We start from the raw sequence: 16983 nt of genomic DNA on the forward strand, positions 1-16983 counted from the left end.
GGAGGGCAATTAGAATAAGAATAATGGCCGGCAGAATCGTTCAAATTATTTCAACTTCTTGTGCGTCTATGGTGTTGGTGTGGGTAAGTTTTGTTGTTATTATAGTTGTAATTGTATATAGAACTAGGGCACTAATTAAGAAAACGATTATTAAGGCGTGGTCGTGGAAGTGTAAAAGTTCTTCTATAATAGGTGAGGATGCGTCTTGAAATCCAAGTTGTGATGGGTGTGCCATTAGGTCCCATAGGCGTTGGCCTATAATTTGGCTCTGACAAGGCCAGGTAATATTTTTACTAGGGCCCCATTGGGAAAGATGCACTGTGGAAGTGCGGTCGGCTTGAAACTGGCTTATGGGGGTTCAATTCCTTCCTTTCTCGAGGCTGCTGTTTGTACGTGTGTCGGCTCTTCATATGTGTGGTAGGGGGGAGGACATCCGTGTAATCATTCTAGGTTTGTACTTGAGAGTTCTAGGGAAGAAACTTCGCGCTTGGTTGAGAAGGCCTCTCAAATAATAAACATTATTATAATTACAGCAACTAATGAGACTAAAGAGCCGATTGAAGAAATAGCATTTCATAGTGTATACGCATCTGGGTAGTCTGAGTATCGTCGTGGCATGCCTGCTAGGCCTAGGAAGTGCTGAGGGAAAAATGTCATATTTACTCCTGCAAATATAACCCCAAATTGGGCTTTTGTTCATGTTGGGTGGAGTGAATATCCTGAAAACAGTGGAAATCAGTGTACAAATCCGCCTATAATAGCAAATACGGCCCCTATTGATAAGACATAATGAAAATGAGCTACAACATAATATGTATCATGTAAAACAATATCTAGGGAAGAATTTGCTAAAACAATGCCAGTTAATCCGCCTACTGTGAATAAAAAAATAAAGCCCAATGCCCATAATATTGCTGCGTCCCATTTAATTATTCCGCCGTGCAGTGTTGCTAGTCAGCTAAAAACCTTTACTCCTGTTGGAATTGCAATAATTATTGTGGCAGATGTAAAATAGGCTCGGGTGTCTACGTCTATTCCGACTGTAAATATGTGGTGTGCTCACACAATAAATCCAAGGAAGCCAATTGATATTATTGCTCAGACTATGCCTATATATCCGAAGGGTTCTTTTTTACCTGAATAATATGTTACAATGTGGGAGATTATACCAAAACCTGGGAGAATTAGAATATAAACTTCTGGATGGCCGAAAAATCAAAATAGGTGTTGGTAAAGAACTGGGTCACCTCCACCAGCCGGGTCAAAAAATGAAGTATTTAGATTTCGATCTGTTAGTAGTATTGTAATTCCTGCAGCTAAAACTGGTAAAGATAAAAGGAGTAGAACTGCTGTAATTAAAACAGACCACACAAATAAGGGCGCTTGGTACTGTGTTATGGTTGGTGGTTTCATGTTAATACAAGTTGTAATAAAATTAATTGCCCCAAGAATAGATGAAACCCCTGCCAAGTGAAGAGAAAAAATGGTTAAATCAACTGAGGCCCCGGAGTGGGCAAGATTTCCTGCTAATGGCGGGTAGACTGTTCAGCCTGTGCCAGCTCCGGACTCCACTCCTGAGGAGGCTAGAAGAAGTAAAAATGACGGTGGGAGGAGTCAGAAGCTTATGTTATTTATTCGGGGAAATGCTATATCGGGGGCACCAATCATTAAAGGGACAAGTCAGTTTCCAAAGCCCCCAATTATGACTGGTATAACCATGAAAAAAATTATAACAAAAGCATGGGCTGTTACGACCACATTGTAAATTTGATCGTCGCCTAGTAGTGCCCCAGGTTGGCTTAGTTCTGCTCGAATTAATAAGCTTAGGCCTGTTCCGACTATTCCAGCCCAAGCACCAAAGACTAAGTATAGGGTGCCGATATCTTTATGATTAGTTGAGAAAAATCAACGATTAATAGACACAGGTAAAGTGGCCGAGTAATAGGCGGTAGGCTGTAGTCCTACCAACATTGGTTCAATTCCTTTCTTTATCAAAGTCCCGAAGTGATCCACGTCAAAATGCAAGTTTGAAAAGGAGCCCCAAAAGGCTCCGGGGCTTCTCCCGTTCCCCGGAATAGACGGGAGAAGCGAATGGAAGCCCGCTGGTTTGGGTAATTAGCTGTTAATTAATTTTTCGTGGGATCAAGGCCCGCCCATTCATAAAGGCTTTAGCTTAATAAAAGTGTTTGAGTTGCATTCAAGAGATGCGAATTAGTATTTCGCAAGTCTTACAAAAACTAAGGGCGTCTAGCCCTTATTTAGGGCTTTGAAGGCCCTTGGTTTAGATTATCCTAAGTTTTTATAGAAGTATAAGCGGTGTTAGTGGGAGTAAAAGGGTAGAAATTGTAGCAGTAACTAGTATTAGTGGTGTGGGTTGATTTAGTTTGAGTCGTCATTTAAATTTTGTAGAAGTTGTGTTTGGGGAAAGTGTTAGTGTTGTAGTATATGTTAAGCGTAGATAGAAGAAAAGGCTTAGTAGGGCGGATAGGGCTATTACTGTTGCTGTTGGAATGAGGTTTTGGGAAACTAGTTCTTCTAAAATTAGCCATTTTGGTATAAATCCGGTTAGTGGAGGAAGGCCCCCCAACGATAACAATAATGTTATGGTTACAGTAGAAATAACTGGTGATAAGGCTCAGGTTGTTGTTGTGTCTTGAATTGTTTTTGATTTAGAAAATATTAGTGCTTGGAATAGGGCTGTGGTTATAATTAAGTAAATTATTAGGTTTATTACTATAAGGTTTACTATAATAGAGGAAATAGCAATTATTCATCCTAGGTGAGCAATTGATGAGTATGCTATGATTTTTCGTGTCTGTGTTTGGTTAAGTCCCGCTCACCCGGCAATAATGGTGGATGTAAGTCCTATTAGTAACAAAATTGTTGTTGAAAGGGAATTAATTGTTAGGTAAATTAAAGTTATTGGTGCAAGTTTTTGTCATGTAGTAATAATAAGTGCAGTTATCAGGGTTGATCCTTGTAGGACTTCTGGTAATCAAAAGTGTATTGGTACGAGGCCCAGTTTTATTGCTAGTGCTGCTGTTAATAAAACGTGGGATGGTATTGATGAGAGTTGAGTGATGTCTCATGTGCCTGTTTCTCATGCATTAACTATACTGGAAAATAAAATTAGGGCAGAGGCTGCTGCTTGGGTTAAAAAATACTTGGTAGCAGCTTCTGTGGAACGTGGGTGGTGGGTTGTTGAAATAATTGGAATAATTGATAGCGTATTAATTTCTAGGCCGATTCAGGCTAATAGTCAGTGGTAACTAGTTATAGTAATAATTGTACCGGTTGCAAGACTTGAAAATATAATTATAGAGATTGTTGGGTTCATTAGTATAGGAAGGATTATAACCAACATTTTTGGGGTATGGGCCCAATAGCTTTGTTAGCTGACTTTACTAGAAAATAGTATAATGAAGTACAAATGATTTTGAGTTTTTAGGTACAGGTTCGAGTCCTGGTTTTCTAGAAAATGAGAGGATTTAAGCCTCTATAATTAACTCTATCAAAGTTACCCTTTATTCAGGCACATTTTCATTGTGGGGGGAGCATAAATGTTGAAATTGGAAGTGTGGTGTGTCATAGGCACAGGGCTAGGGTAATTGGTAAAAATTGTTTTCACAATAAGTGTATTAGTTGATCATAGCGAAATCGCGGGTATGATGCTCGAATTCATAAAAACCCAATTGTTAATACAGTTACTTTAAGTATGAGGTAGGTTGTAAATATATTCTGATTGTCTTGATTTAGGCTAAGAAATAAAATACATGAAAGTGTATTTATTATTATAATGTTTGCATATTCGGCTAGGAAAAATAGGGCAAAGGGGCCTGCTGCATATTCTACATTGAAGCCGGAGACCAGCTCTGATTCGCCCTCTGTTAAATCAAACGGGGCTCGATTTGTTTCGGCTAAGGTAGAAATATATCATATTATTATTAGAGGTCATGTTGTAAAAAACATTGGTAAATACTCTTGGGTTAATAAAATTAATTTCAGTGAATATCCTCCAGACATTAGCACGATTGATAATAAAATAATTCCTAGTGTTACTTCATATGAAATTGTTTGTGCTACTGCTCGCAGTGCTCCAATGAGAGCATATTTTGAATTAGAAGCCCAGCCAGACCATAGGATGGAGTATACGGCCATACTTGATAGTGATAATATAAATAAAAGTCCAAGATTTATGTCTGCTAGTGGTAGTGGCATGGGCATTGGTGTTCAGATAGCTAGAGCTAAAAATAGGGCAAGGGTTGGGGTAAAAATAAAAAGTAGGGGAGATGAGGATGATGGTCGTACGGGCTCTTTAATAAATAGTTTTACCCCATCTGCAATTGGTTGAAGAAGTCCTTGTGGTCCTACAATGTTTGGTCCTTTACGTAGTTGTATGTAGCCTAGGATTTTTCGTTCAAGTAGTGTAAGAAAAGCCACAGCCACTAAAATGGGAATAATATATATAAGTGGGTTAATAATATTTAGTAGGGCGGTCATGGTTAGGGAGAAGATTTGAACTTCTGTCTAAAGATTTTAGGTCTTTTACATTACACCTGGCTCTGCCACCCTAACTAAGCCCCTTATCTGGGGTCAGATTTTGTTAATAAAGTTTTAGTTCTTTTTAGCTTTTTGAATAGGACGTGCTTTTAGTATTGGTCCTGTCTTCTTGATCCTTTCGTACTGAAGAACACAACTTAATAGATAGAAACCGACCTGGATTACTCCGGTCTGAACTCAGATCACGTAGGACATTAATCGTTGAACAAACGAACCTTTAATAGCGGCTACACCATTTGGGTGTCCTGATCCAACATCGAGGTCGTAAACCTTCTTGTCGATATGAACTCTTGAAGAAGATGGCGCTGTTATCCCTGGGGTAACTTGGTTCGTTGATCAGTAGTACTGGGTCATTTATTTAGGCTGGTGTGCCTGTTTAGACAGATGTCTTTCTTGGAGGTTCTTTTTTTCTCCAAAGTTGCCCCAACTTAAAAGTTCTTTTCATGAATAGTTTTTGTTTAATATTTTGATAGAAGTTTAAAGCTCCACAGGGTCTTCTCGTCTTATTTTATTATTTCAGCTTTTTAACTGAAAGATCAGTTTCACTGATTGGTTAAAGGAGACAGTTAAATATTCATTTAGCCATTCATACGGGTCTTTATTTAGAAGACAAGTGATTACGCTACCTTTGCACGGTTAGGATACCGCGGCCGTTTAAATTTCACTGGGCAGGCGTTACCTTTAATACTTGGTTTGCTAAAGGCTATGTTTTTGGTAAACAGTTGATATTAATAGTTGCCGAGTTCCTTTTAAAACTTTTAATCTTTCTTTGATGCATGCCTGTGTTGGGTTAACAGTTGGTAAAATGTTATATAAATAGGTTTCATAATATTTTTGTTAATTTTCAGTAGTATGTCTATGTCTGATTTACAGTTATGCATGAGAGAAGGTTTCTTGTTACTAGTTTTAGCATAGTTTTTTCTATATTATTATAGAATGATCAGGTTTAATTGTAGGAGCTTATAGTAAATGATGAAATTTTTGATGTAAATGCTTTGACGCTATTTTGTAAGGTGGCTGCTTTAGGGCCCACGGTAAATTATAATTAGCTTTCTCTCTACTTCGGGCTGTATTCTGAATCAATGAGGCTGTACCTTCATTGAATATTCTTTAAGCTAAGTGCTTATTAGAAGTTATTAAATGAGCTTAAAGTCGAACTAAAATTCTGTGTCTGATAACCAGCTATCAACAAGTTCGATTGGTTTTTCGCCTCTATTTTAAAGTCTTCCCACCCTTTTGCTACAGGGACGGGTGAACTTTTGGTGCTTTAAAATAGCTCACTTGAGTTCGGGGGAGCAGGCTTAAGGCCCATTTGTCTGCTTAGTACTTGCTAAATCGTGATGCAAAAGGTACAAGTTTTAATCTTTGCTATATTTTGCTTAATTTTTCACTTTATTTCATTTTTCCCTTGCGGTACTTTATCTATAACTCTAAGTTGTATTTCGATCTCCTCTACTGTACTGGTCAAATGTTTTGTTTTGTTAAATTTATTATTAGATTGGGTTTTTAGGTTAAAATTTTAGCGCAAAAAGGCTAGTCTTCTAGCATAATTCAATTGTAAGCTGAATGCTTTATCTTAAGCTACTTTTTGTTTATCCAAGCGCACCTTCCAGTGCGCTTACCATGTTACGACTTGCCTCGTCTTGTTTGTTTGTATTAATTATAAATATAACTTTTGTTTATGAAGAGGGTGACGGGCGGTGTGTGCGCGCTTCAGAGCATGTTTAAAATAAATATTCTTGTTTATTTTACTATTAAATCCTCCTTTTAGTGCTTATTTCATAGCACTTGTCGTGTGTGTTTTATTTTAAAAAATGTAGCCCATCTCTTCCACCGCATAAGCTACACCTTGACCTGACTTTTTTGTGTTTAACATTTTTACTTACTATTTTCTCTTCACAGTGTAAGTTGAGGACGGCGGTATATAGGCTGTTTTGGCAAGGGGTGGTTAGGTTTATCGTGGATTATCGATTATAGGACAGGCTCCTCTAAGTTGTATATGAAGCACCGCCAAGTCTTTTGAGTTTTAGGCTTTTCGCCCGTAATATTCTGGCGAATACTATTAGTTTTTAGTATCAATTAACAGCTGGGCATAGTAGGGTATCTAATCCTAGTTTGTTTCCTAGCTTTCGTGAATCAAATTATCTTTGTTTAAGAAATAAAACTTCATAATTTCCTTGGTTTTACGGTTAGGAGTTTGTTTGTTTCTTATTGTTTAATAAATATTTTATTCACTATTTACGCCGTTTTACTATTATTTTGGGCCCCTCGTATAACCGCGGTGGCTGGCACGAGGTTGACCGGCCCTGCTTACCCATAACTAAGTCTAGCTTATAGAGTTGGTCGCTCATGGCTTAATTTTTATTACTGCTGATTACCCTTGGGGGTGTGGTATAACAAGGTGTCTTGGGCTAAAAGTTTGTGCCTGATACCTGCTCCTAACTTTTAGTGGGCATTTTCACTGGCGTGCGGATACTTGCATGTATAATTTTGGTTAAAAATAACAGTAAGTTTGGGACCAAAACTTTGTGTTTTTGGGGAATCAAAATTTTTCCCATCGTGGCATTTTCAGTGCCGTGCTTTAAATGATAAGCTACAATAACATGTATATAAATTGATGAATTTGAGCTACGTTTGTTTAGTTCTAATTAAATCAGGCCAAAAATTTTTTTGTTAAAAACAAAAAAATAAACATATAATAATAAAAAATTTTAAAAAACTAACAAAATTAGCTATAAACTCACCTGCAATCTGTAGGGTGCTTGTAAAAGTTGTAGCATAACCAATCGTTTATCAGTTAATCAAATCTCGACTTTTGGGGTTTGGCGAGAACTAATTTGATCAAATAGATGAATATTGGTACGGGGGGTGGGGGGGGTTTGCGTCATAAAAATAAATTTATTGTTTGTTTGTTTGTTTATTTTTATAATTTTTTAACGCGGTCATTGTTGCACTGGAATTGGGAGGTTTTAACAAAGTCTCGGTCATTTTATTAAAAATTTTATGTCTTATAAGCATTAATTAAATAATACCATATCTTAATGGGTGGTTTAAACATCATCATAATATGTACATTGTCAACGCGTAACGGTCTCTTCCACTGGAAATGGGATGTGAAAGGAAAAATAAATAAAAATACCAATAGCATGGCAAACCAGTTATGGTCGGCATGGGTACGAATGGAGACAATCCATTAACCGAAAGGCCTTGGAAAGGGGAACGTATGCGATATAAGGACAGTGGGTCCCACGAGATTTACAACCAGAGGCCTTGGAAAAAGCCGTGAGTGCTGCAACCTCAGTTGATGGGCGTGAAGCTAGTAATGTAGTGCACTGATGGGCGGGTTGGTGGTTTCTCGAAGGATGCCGAATAACAATTTGACAGGTCAGATCTAGAAAGATCGCTGCCAATTGAAATTCCAAGAGTATTATTAAATAATATTCGTGGGGGGAAGGGGTTATGTACGTCTACATTATATGTGCTATGTACTTTAATAACGACAAATACTTGTTAAATATTCATGAGGGTATTATCTTATGTACGATTATTAATATATCGTTCTTTAGTATAGTTGAGGAAATTATTTGATAATAATATTTGTATGGAAATACGGTATATGTATTCTTATTATTATGTTTTATGTATATTTTAGGGTATTTTACTTGTTTAATATTCGTGGGGAAAATAGATGAATGCACGATATACATATGTATATAGTGGATATAATAGGAGAGCAGTGTTCTAGTGTACATAGAACTCTAACTTAGGCATATATTGTCTGTTTTTTGGGGGGGTAGATGGCTGGTTTAGCGTCTTTATAAAATAGATCATTCGCCCCGCAGGGGGGCCTAGACTCTTAGATTGGTGGGGTTGGTGGTTTAGGGGGGAGTCCTAGTTTTTATTAGGTATAAAAAGCCCCTGAGGGCTTCTTGTTGTGGGAGGAGAAAATCCTAGTTTTTATTAGGTATAAAAAGCCCCTGAGGGCTTCTTGTTGTGGGAGGAGAAAATCCTAGTTTTTATTAGGTATAAAAAGCCCCTGAGGGCTTCTTGTTGTGGGAGGAGAAAATCCTAGTTTTTATTAGGTATAAAAAGCCCCTGAGGGCTTCTTGTTGTGGGAGGAGAAAATCCTAGTTTTTATTAGGTATAAAAAGCCCCTGAGGGCTTCTTGTTGTGGGAGGAGAAAATCCTAGTTTTTATTAGGTATAAAAAGCCCCTGAGGGCTTCTTGTTGTGGGAGGAGAAAATCCTAGTTTTTATTAGGTATAAAAGCCCCTGAGGGCTTCTTGTTGTGGGAGGAGAAAATCCTAGTTTTTATTAGGTATAAAAAGCCCCTGAGGGCTTCTTGTTGTGGGAGGAGAAAATCCTAGTTTTTATTAGGTATAAAAAGCCCCTGAGGGCTTCTTGTTGTGGGAGGAGAAAATCCTAGTTTTTATTAGGTATAAAAAGCCCTTGAGGGCTTCTTGTTGTGGGAGGAGAAAATCCTAGTTTTTATTAGGTATAAAAAGCCCCTGAGGGCTTCTTGTTGTGGGAGGAGAAAATCCTAGTTTTTATTAGGTATAAAAAGCCCCTGAGGGCTTCTTGTTGTGGGAGGAGAAAATCCTAGTTTTTATTAGGTATAAAAAGCCCCTGAGGGCTTCTTGTTGTGGGAGGAGAAAATCCTAGTTTTTATTAGGTATAAAAAGCCCTTGAGGGCTTCTTGTTGTGGGAGGAGAAAATCCTAGTTTTTATTGCAGAAAATAGTTTAATTAAAATATCGACTTTGGGAGTCGAAGATGCCGGTTTTTCTTGCTTTTTTGATATTTAAATATCATAACATATCTTTAATATCTTTGGGGTATAAGTTACCCATTTTTGGTTTACAAGACCAATGCTTTGTGTTAAGCTACAAGGACACTATCATTTTAGCATTTTGTTTTCTATTAGTGCTGTGATTGGAAGAATAACAATAAATAGAAGGAAGTAAAATACCGAGGCGGCTTGTCCGATAATGATGAATGGGTGTTCTACTGGTTGTCCTCCAATTCATGTTAAAATAAGAACGTTTGAGATTAGTGTTCAAAAGAGGACTTGAGATATGGGTCGGAAGGTATTACTTCGTTGTTTAGATGTGTGTAATATTGGAATTAGGACTAAGATTAAAATTGATATTAATAATGCTATTACACCCCCTAGTTTGTTTGGGATTGACCGTAGAATAGCGTAGGCAAATAGGAAATATCACTCTGGTTTAATATGGGGGGGTGTTACTAAGGGATTTGCTGGGGTAAAATTTTCCGGGTCTCCTAAAAGATTTGGTGAAAATAGGGCTAGTATTAAAAGGGCCATAATTATAATAATAAGTCCAAGTAAGTCTTTGTAAGAGAAGTATGGATGGAATGAAATTTTGTCTGAGTTGGATTGGATTCCTGTCGGGTTATTCGAGCCTGTTTCGTGAAGGAAGAGGAGGTGGAGGATGCTTACGCCTATAATGGCAAATGGAAGTAGAAAGTGGAATGTAAAAAATCGTGTAAGGGTTGCGTTGTCTACTGAGAATCCGCCTCAGATTCATTCTACTATAGATGTCCCAATATATGGGATTGCTGATAATAAGTTAGTAATAACTGTTGCTCCTCAAAATGATATTTGGCCTCAGGGTAAAACGTAGCCAACAAAAGCAGTGGCTATAACTAGTAATAGAAGAACAACACCTAGGTTTCATGTCTCTTTAAATATATAAGAGCCATAGTATAGCCCTCGTCCGATATGAATATAGAGACAAATAAAGAATATGGAGGCTCCGTTTGCATGAATATTTCGGATTAATCATCCATATTGTACATCTCGAGAGATGTGGGCGATTGATGAAAATGCTGATAAGATATCAGCCGTGTAGTGTATAGCTAGAAAAAGTCCTGTTAGGACTTGAATAATTAGGCAGGCACCAAGTAAGGATCCAAAATTTCACAGGGCTGAGATGTTGGATGGGGAGGGTAGGTCAATGAATGAGCCATTAATAATTTTGAAGACTGGGTGGGTTTTTCGTGTAATTGTCATTGTTTTTATAGTTGAATAACAACGGAGGTTTTTCAGGCCACAGGTCTTGGTATATAGGCCAAGTAAAAATAAATGGTTTATTTTTTATTTGTTTTGTCTTTTTGTTTAGTTGTTGGGTTAGTTGTAGTTGCTTCTAATCCGTCTCCTTATTTTGGGGCGGCTGGTCTTGTTTTGTCGGCAGCCGTTGGCTGTGTAGTATTGGTTGAGTTTGGTGGGTCTTTTGTGTCTCTTGTTTTATTTTTAATCTATTTAGGTGGAATATTAGTTGTATTTGCCTATTCTGTTGCACTATCATCAGACCCTTTTCCTGAGAGTGTTTTAGACTGGTCTGTTGGGGTTTATTTTTTTAGCTATGTTGGATTTTTAGTTCTTTTGTTATTTATTTTTGGTCAGTCTTTTTTTAATAGTTTTGGGATGGTTGGTGGGGAGTCTTTTGGGTTCAATGTTCTTCGTAGTGATTTTGAAGGCGTGTCTCTATTGTACGGTGTTGGTGGGGGAGGTTTAATAGTGTGTGGTTGGGGGCTTTTATTAACTTTGTTTGCGGTATTAGAGTTAACTCGTGGACGATCTCGTGGTGGTCTTCGTGTAGTTAGATTATTAGGGTAATTAGTAATATTGTTGAGAAGATAAATGTCGTTAGGTAGGCTTTTATGAGGCCTTTTTGTGAGGCTGTTAAGTTGATTATTGGGATTTGAGATATTGTTAGTCCTTTTGGCCCCACTTTTTCTAATCATAAGAGATCATTTGTTACGGTTGCTATTTTTTGTCCAAATTTTAGGGCATTTGTTGGGGTTGAACGGTGTATAGTATTAAAGAAAACAAGTTGATTTGATAGTAAATAAGGGTTGTTTTTAGGTTTTAAGGTAAAAGATAATGTACGATTTGTAATATCTATAGCAATGATTAACCCTACAATAGTAATTAGTAGGGCTAAAAGTTTATTGGAAGTTGGCATAGTTATGGGTGTTGTTTTTGTTGGTAAAATTATTGTTGTAATTAGAAGTCCAGCAAAAAGGCTTCCGATGGCAAGTCGTATAATTGGATTAATGAGTGTTTTGTTGTTTTCGTTAATAGGTGAGGCTGGCTTGTGCCGTGGAAAATTTATTTGAACATAAAAAATTATTCGTAAGCTATAGGCAGCTGTTAATATAGTTGCTAGGATGGTAAGTGTTAGGGCTCAGGCGTTTAGGTTTGAATTATTTATTGTTTCAATAATGGTATCTTTAGAATAAAATCCGGATAGGAATGGGGTTCCTATTAATGCTAAATTACCTACTGTTAAGCATGCAGATGTAATGGGGAGATAGTTTTTAATTCCTCCTATTGTTCGGATGTCTTGTTCATCTATTAGATTGTGGATAATAGACCCGGAGCATAAAAATAGTATTGCCTTAAAAAAGGCATGGGTTGAGATGTGTAGAAAGGCAAGTTGTGGTTGATTAAGTCCAATTGTGACTATTATTAGGCCAAGTTGGCTTGATGTTGAGAAGGCAATAATTTTTTTAATGTCGTTTTGTGTGAGGGCACAAATTGCTGTAAATGCAGTGGTTATGGCCCCGAGACAGAGGCACACAGATAAGAGTGTGTGGTTGTTTTCTAATAAAGGGTGTAGTCGAATCAGTAGAAAAACTCCAGCTACAACCATAGTGCTTGAGTGTAGTAGGGCAGAAACTGGTGTTGGGCCTTCTATGGCAGCAGGGAGTCATGGATGTAATCCAAATTGGGCGGATTTTCCTGTTGCTGCTAAGATAAGTCCAATGGTTGGTAAAATATTGTTTGGACTTATCGAGAATAGTTCATTAATTTGTCATGTGGATAGGTTTATGGCAGACCAAGAGATTATAAGAATTAGTCCGATGTCGCCAATTCGGTTATAGATAATTGCTTGTAGGGCTGAAGAGTTTGCGTCTGTTCGAGAGAATCATCAGCCAATTAGAAGGAAGGATATAATTCCAACGCCTTCTCAACCAATAAAAAATTGGAGTAGGCTGTTAGCGGTAACAAGTGTAATTATAGCTAATAGAAAAATAATTAAATATTTAAAGAATCGGTTAATATATGGATCTGTGGCCATATATCAAATGGAAAACTCTAAGATGGATCAGGTTACAAACAAGGCAACGGGTAAAAATATTAGTGCGTAGGCGTCTAAAATAAAGCTAAACTTGATGCTAAAGTTGGTAATAGAAAGAATAGATAGATTTATTATTGTTGTTTCTATTCCAGAGTTGGTAAAAATGAGTATGGGAACTAGGCTTATCACTCATGCTGTTTGTACTGCTTGTTTAATATTATTTGGGGAAGGGGGAATGTTATCAATAAGTGTTTTTGAGATGGGGAAGAGAAGGGTAAGTAGGGTTAAAAGTGTTGTAGTATAAAAAATGGTGGTATGCATTACTTTTACTTGGAGTTGCACCAAGGTTTTTGGTGCCTAAAACCAATGGATTTCTTGTATCCTTTAAAAGTAAGGGGCCTGGAGATTTTAACTTCAGAGTCAGGAGTTAGCAGTTCTTGGTGTTCATACACCCCTTGGTTTTTAAGAAGGTTTGAACTTCTGTTTTTAGGTTCACATTCTAATGTTTTAGTTAAACTATAATAACAGCTTAGTGGTCCTGAGATGATAGTTGGGTTAAGAATAAGTAAAATAATTGGGATTATGTGGAGGGCCATAATAAGGTGCTCTCGTGTGTGGGTTGGGTTTATTATAATTAGGTGGTTTGGAAGTTTATTTCGTTGTGTTAGTAAAAACATGTTTAGAGAATAAATAGCAGTGAGCAGTGTACCTGTTCCGGTTAAAATAATAGTTGTTATTGATCAGTTGAATAAAGAGGTAATAATTAGTAGTTCACCTATGAGGTTAATTGATGGTGGAAGTGCTATGTTTATTAGATTAGCTATTAGTCATCAGGCTGTTATTAGTGGTAAAATAAGTTGTAAGCTTCGTGCAAGCACCAATGTTCGACTGTGTGTTCGTTCATAGTTGGTGTTGGCTAAACAGAAGAGTAAGGAAGAGGTGAGGCCGTGTGCAATTATTAAAATAACTGCTCCTGTGATAGCTCATGGGGTTTGAATCAGGCAGGCAGAAACCACGAGTCCCATGTGGCTAACGGATGAATAGGCAATTAGGGATTTTAGGTCAGTCTGTCGTATGCAAATGGAGCTGGTTATAACTACTCCTCATAGGGCCAAAATTAAAAGTGGATAATAAAGTTTTATGGTTATGGGTAATAGGTTAGTTGTAATTCGAATGATCCCGTATCCGCCCAGTTTAAGTAAAATAGCTGCTAAAACTATAGACCCGGCGATTGGGGCTTCTACATGTGCTTTTGGAAGCCATAAATGTAATCCGTAAAGTGGTATTTTTACCATAAAGGCCATAATGCAAGCTACTCATAGGAGGCTGTTTGAGGTGTTTATAGTTAGTTGTGGTTGAATTATTTGTAAAATAATTATGGATGTGCTATTGTTTTTAAAATTAATGTAAAGTAGGGCAATAAGAAGGGGAAGTGAGCTAGCTAATGTATAAAATAAAAAGTATGTTCCTGCTGTGAGGCGTTCTGCTTGATTTCCTCATCGTGTGATAATTACTAGTGTTGGAACTAGTGTTGCTTCAAACATAATATAAAATATAATGAGGTTGTTTGTTGCAAAAGTAAAAATAAGGAGAGTTTGTAGAATGGAAAGTGTAATAATAAACATTCGTTTTCGATGTGTTGGTTCTGTTTTTAGGTGGTTTTGGCTTGCTAAAATTATAAGTGGGAGGAGTCAACATGACAAAACAAGTAGTGGGGCTGATGTTTGGTCTACTATTAGTGAAATGCCAAAAAATTGTGGGCTTGTTGTTTGGTTTTTTAGTCATAAGAAACTAATAAGAGTAATTAGTATTGAATAAGTTATAGTAGCTAAAAATAGGAGGTTTCGGTTAATTAAAAGGGCTGTTGGTGTAAGTATAATTGTTGGTAAAATAATTTTTAACATTGTAGAAGGTTTATGGTTTTTAAGTGGTCAGTTCCGTGGGTTCGTGCGGTTGCTACAAGAATGGCAAGGCCTGTACTTGCTTCGCAAGCGGAAAATGTAAGAAGAATAATTGGAATGGGTGCTAAGGTTGTTGTTTGTGTGGTTGAAAATAGTAGGGTTGAAGCAATAAATAGGGCTAGTATTATCCCTTCAATACAGAGTAGGGCAGACACCAGGTGGGATCGGTTAAGTGATAGCCCAATAATACTAAGTGTAAATGTTAAAGTAATTAGGGCAGATAGATGTGTCATGTGGGCGTCTGGGTTAACTCCAGATTATTTAAGTCGAAATTAAATATTTTGTTTAAATTAACGTCCAATTCTGCTCATTCAAGGCCCCCTTGAAGTCATTCATAAATCAGGCCGAGTGTTAGTATAATTAAAATAGTTGATGTAAGTGTTGAGGTTAATATTGGGTGGTTAAAATTTATTGCTCATGGAAGTGGAAGGAGTAGTGCAATTTCTAGATCAAATAACAAAAATAGGATGGCGACTAAGAAAAAGCGTAGTGAAAAAGGCAAACGGGCATTTCCCAGTGGGTCGAACCCGCATTCGTATGGTGATAATTTTTCTGTGTCCGAGTTTACTTGTGGTAGTCAGAAGCTTAAAGTAATAAGAACAGAGGAAATTAGCATGGAAAATAGAATTATTGTTGATAAGTTCATTATTCTTTCCTAAGGTATTATTAGGGCCAAGTGAGTGGAAGTCACTTATACTTGTTGTACTAAAAGAATAGGATCCTCATCAATAAATCGAGACATAGAGAAATAGTCATACAACATCTACGAAGTGTCAGTACCATGCGGCTGCTTCAAACCCAAAGTGATGTTGTGCTGTAAAGTGGAATAGGGCTTGTCGAATTAAGCAAACAGATAAAAATAGTGAGCCAATAATTACATGTAAACCATGAAACCCTGTTGCTACAAAGAAGGTTGTGCCGTATACGCTGTCTGAAATTGCGAAAGGGGCCTCATAATATTCTATTGCTTGTAGGGCTGTGAAGTAAAGTCCTAGGACTACTGTAAGTGAAAGTGCTTGTGTTGCCTCTTTTCGTTTTCCTTCTATAATAGAGTGATGTGCCCATGTTACTGTCACACCAGAAGCTAATAGTACTGCGGTATTAAGTAGTGGAACTTCAAATGGATTTAGGGGGGAGATGCCGCTTGGTGGTCAACATCCGCCAAGCTCTGGGGTTGGGGCCAGGCTTGAGTGATAAAAAGCTCAAAAAAATCCGATAAAAAAGAAAACTTCTGATGTAATAAACAAAATTATTCCGTATCGTAGACCTTTTTGGACATATGAGGTGTGATGTCCTTGAAAGGTTCCTTCTCGGATAATGTCTCGTCATCATTGAATTATTGTTAAGAACAAAATGATTAGTCCTAGGTTTATTAAGATTAGGTTGTTGAAGTGAAATCAGACAGCTAGTCCTGATGTTATTAGTAAGGCTGCAATGGCCCCTGTTAGGGGTCATGGGCTTGGGTCTACTATGTGATATGAGTGTGCTTGGTGGGTCATTATACATTTTCTTGTAAATATAGGCTTAAAAGTAAAACAAACACGTAGGCTTGGATTAGGGCTACTGCGATTTCCAGGCCTGTTAATAGAAGTAAAATAATGAATGTAATTGTTGCTGTTGTTGTTATTATTGGGAGAAGAACAAATGTAGCAGTAGAGATTAGTTGAATAAGAAGGTGGCCTGCTGTAATATTAGCAGTTAGTCGTACTCCAAGTGCTAGTGGTCGAATAAACAGACTAATTGTTTCAATAATAATGAGGATTGGGATTAATAGGAGTGGTGTCCCTTCTGGTAGGAGGTGCCCTAATGAAATGGTTGGCTGGTTCCGTAGGCCAGTTAGTACTGTTATTAGTCATATTGGTACAGCAATTGCTATGTTGAATGAAAGTTGTGTGGTTGGAGTAAATGTATATGGTAGAAGGCCTAAAATGTTTAGTGAGGATAGCAGAAGTATAAGTGTTAGTAGTGTGGCTGTTCATTTATGTCCTGGGTAATTAACAGAAATTATTAGTTGTTTAGAAAAAAGTTCTTTTGTTGCTTCTAGGATGGCTGATAGGCGGTTTAGTTCTAATCGACTGCTTTTTTTTACAATAATTAGTGCGGGAAATAGGGTAGCAATAAGGATTATTGGTACCCCTATAATGCTTGGAATAGAAAATTGATCAAAGAAGCTTACGATCATGGTCAGTTTCAGTGTTCGGACTGTTCTTTTTTAGATTCTTTTATGGTTGGTAAATTAGGTTGTATAGAGGATAAAGCCTTATTTAAAAAAATAAACAAAAATGTTCATACTAGTATAAAAATTATAAATCATGGGGATGGGTTTAATTGTGGCATTCATGAAGGGGGCTTGGCA

The 16983-nt window shown here is 37.2% G+C and overlaps 1 protein-coding gene and 3 pseudogenes across 1 annotated transcript; all 4 read right to left on the reverse strand.

Annotated features, from left to right (window-relative positions):
• Window positions 1-303: 303 nt before the first annotated feature.
• LOC137095788 (NADH-ubiquinone oxidoreductase chain 2-like) lies at window positions 304-3364 on the reverse strand (annotated as a pseudogene).
• Window positions 3365-9451: 6087 nt separating this feature from the next.
• Window positions 9452-12987, reverse strand: LOC137095783 (NADH-ubiquinone oxidoreductase chain 5-like; annotated as a pseudogene).
• On the reverse strand, window positions 9452-13970 carry LOC137095784 (NADH-ubiquinone oxidoreductase chain 4-like; annotated as a pseudogene).
• A 1371-nt stretch (window positions 13971-15341) lies between these two features.
• LOC137095785 (ATP synthase subunit a-like) lies at window positions 15342-16977 on the reverse strand. The gene is given in 1 exon segment (XM_067462541.1): window positions 15342-16977. A coding segment is annotated over 1 exon segment (684 nt). The 5' UTR covers window positions 16810-16977; the 3' UTR covers window positions 15342-16125.
• Window positions 16978-16983: the final 6 nt, after the last annotated feature.

The sequence above is a fragment of the Anolis sagrei genome, unplaced genomic scaffold (assembly GCF_037176765.1).
Source record: "Anolis sagrei isolate rAnoSag1 unplaced genomic scaffold, rAnoSag1.mat MAT_SCAFFOLD_26, whole genome shotgun sequence".
Taxonomy (NCBI): domain Eukaryota; kingdom Metazoa; phylum Chordata; class Lepidosauria; order Squamata; family Dactyloidae; genus Anolis; species Anolis sagrei.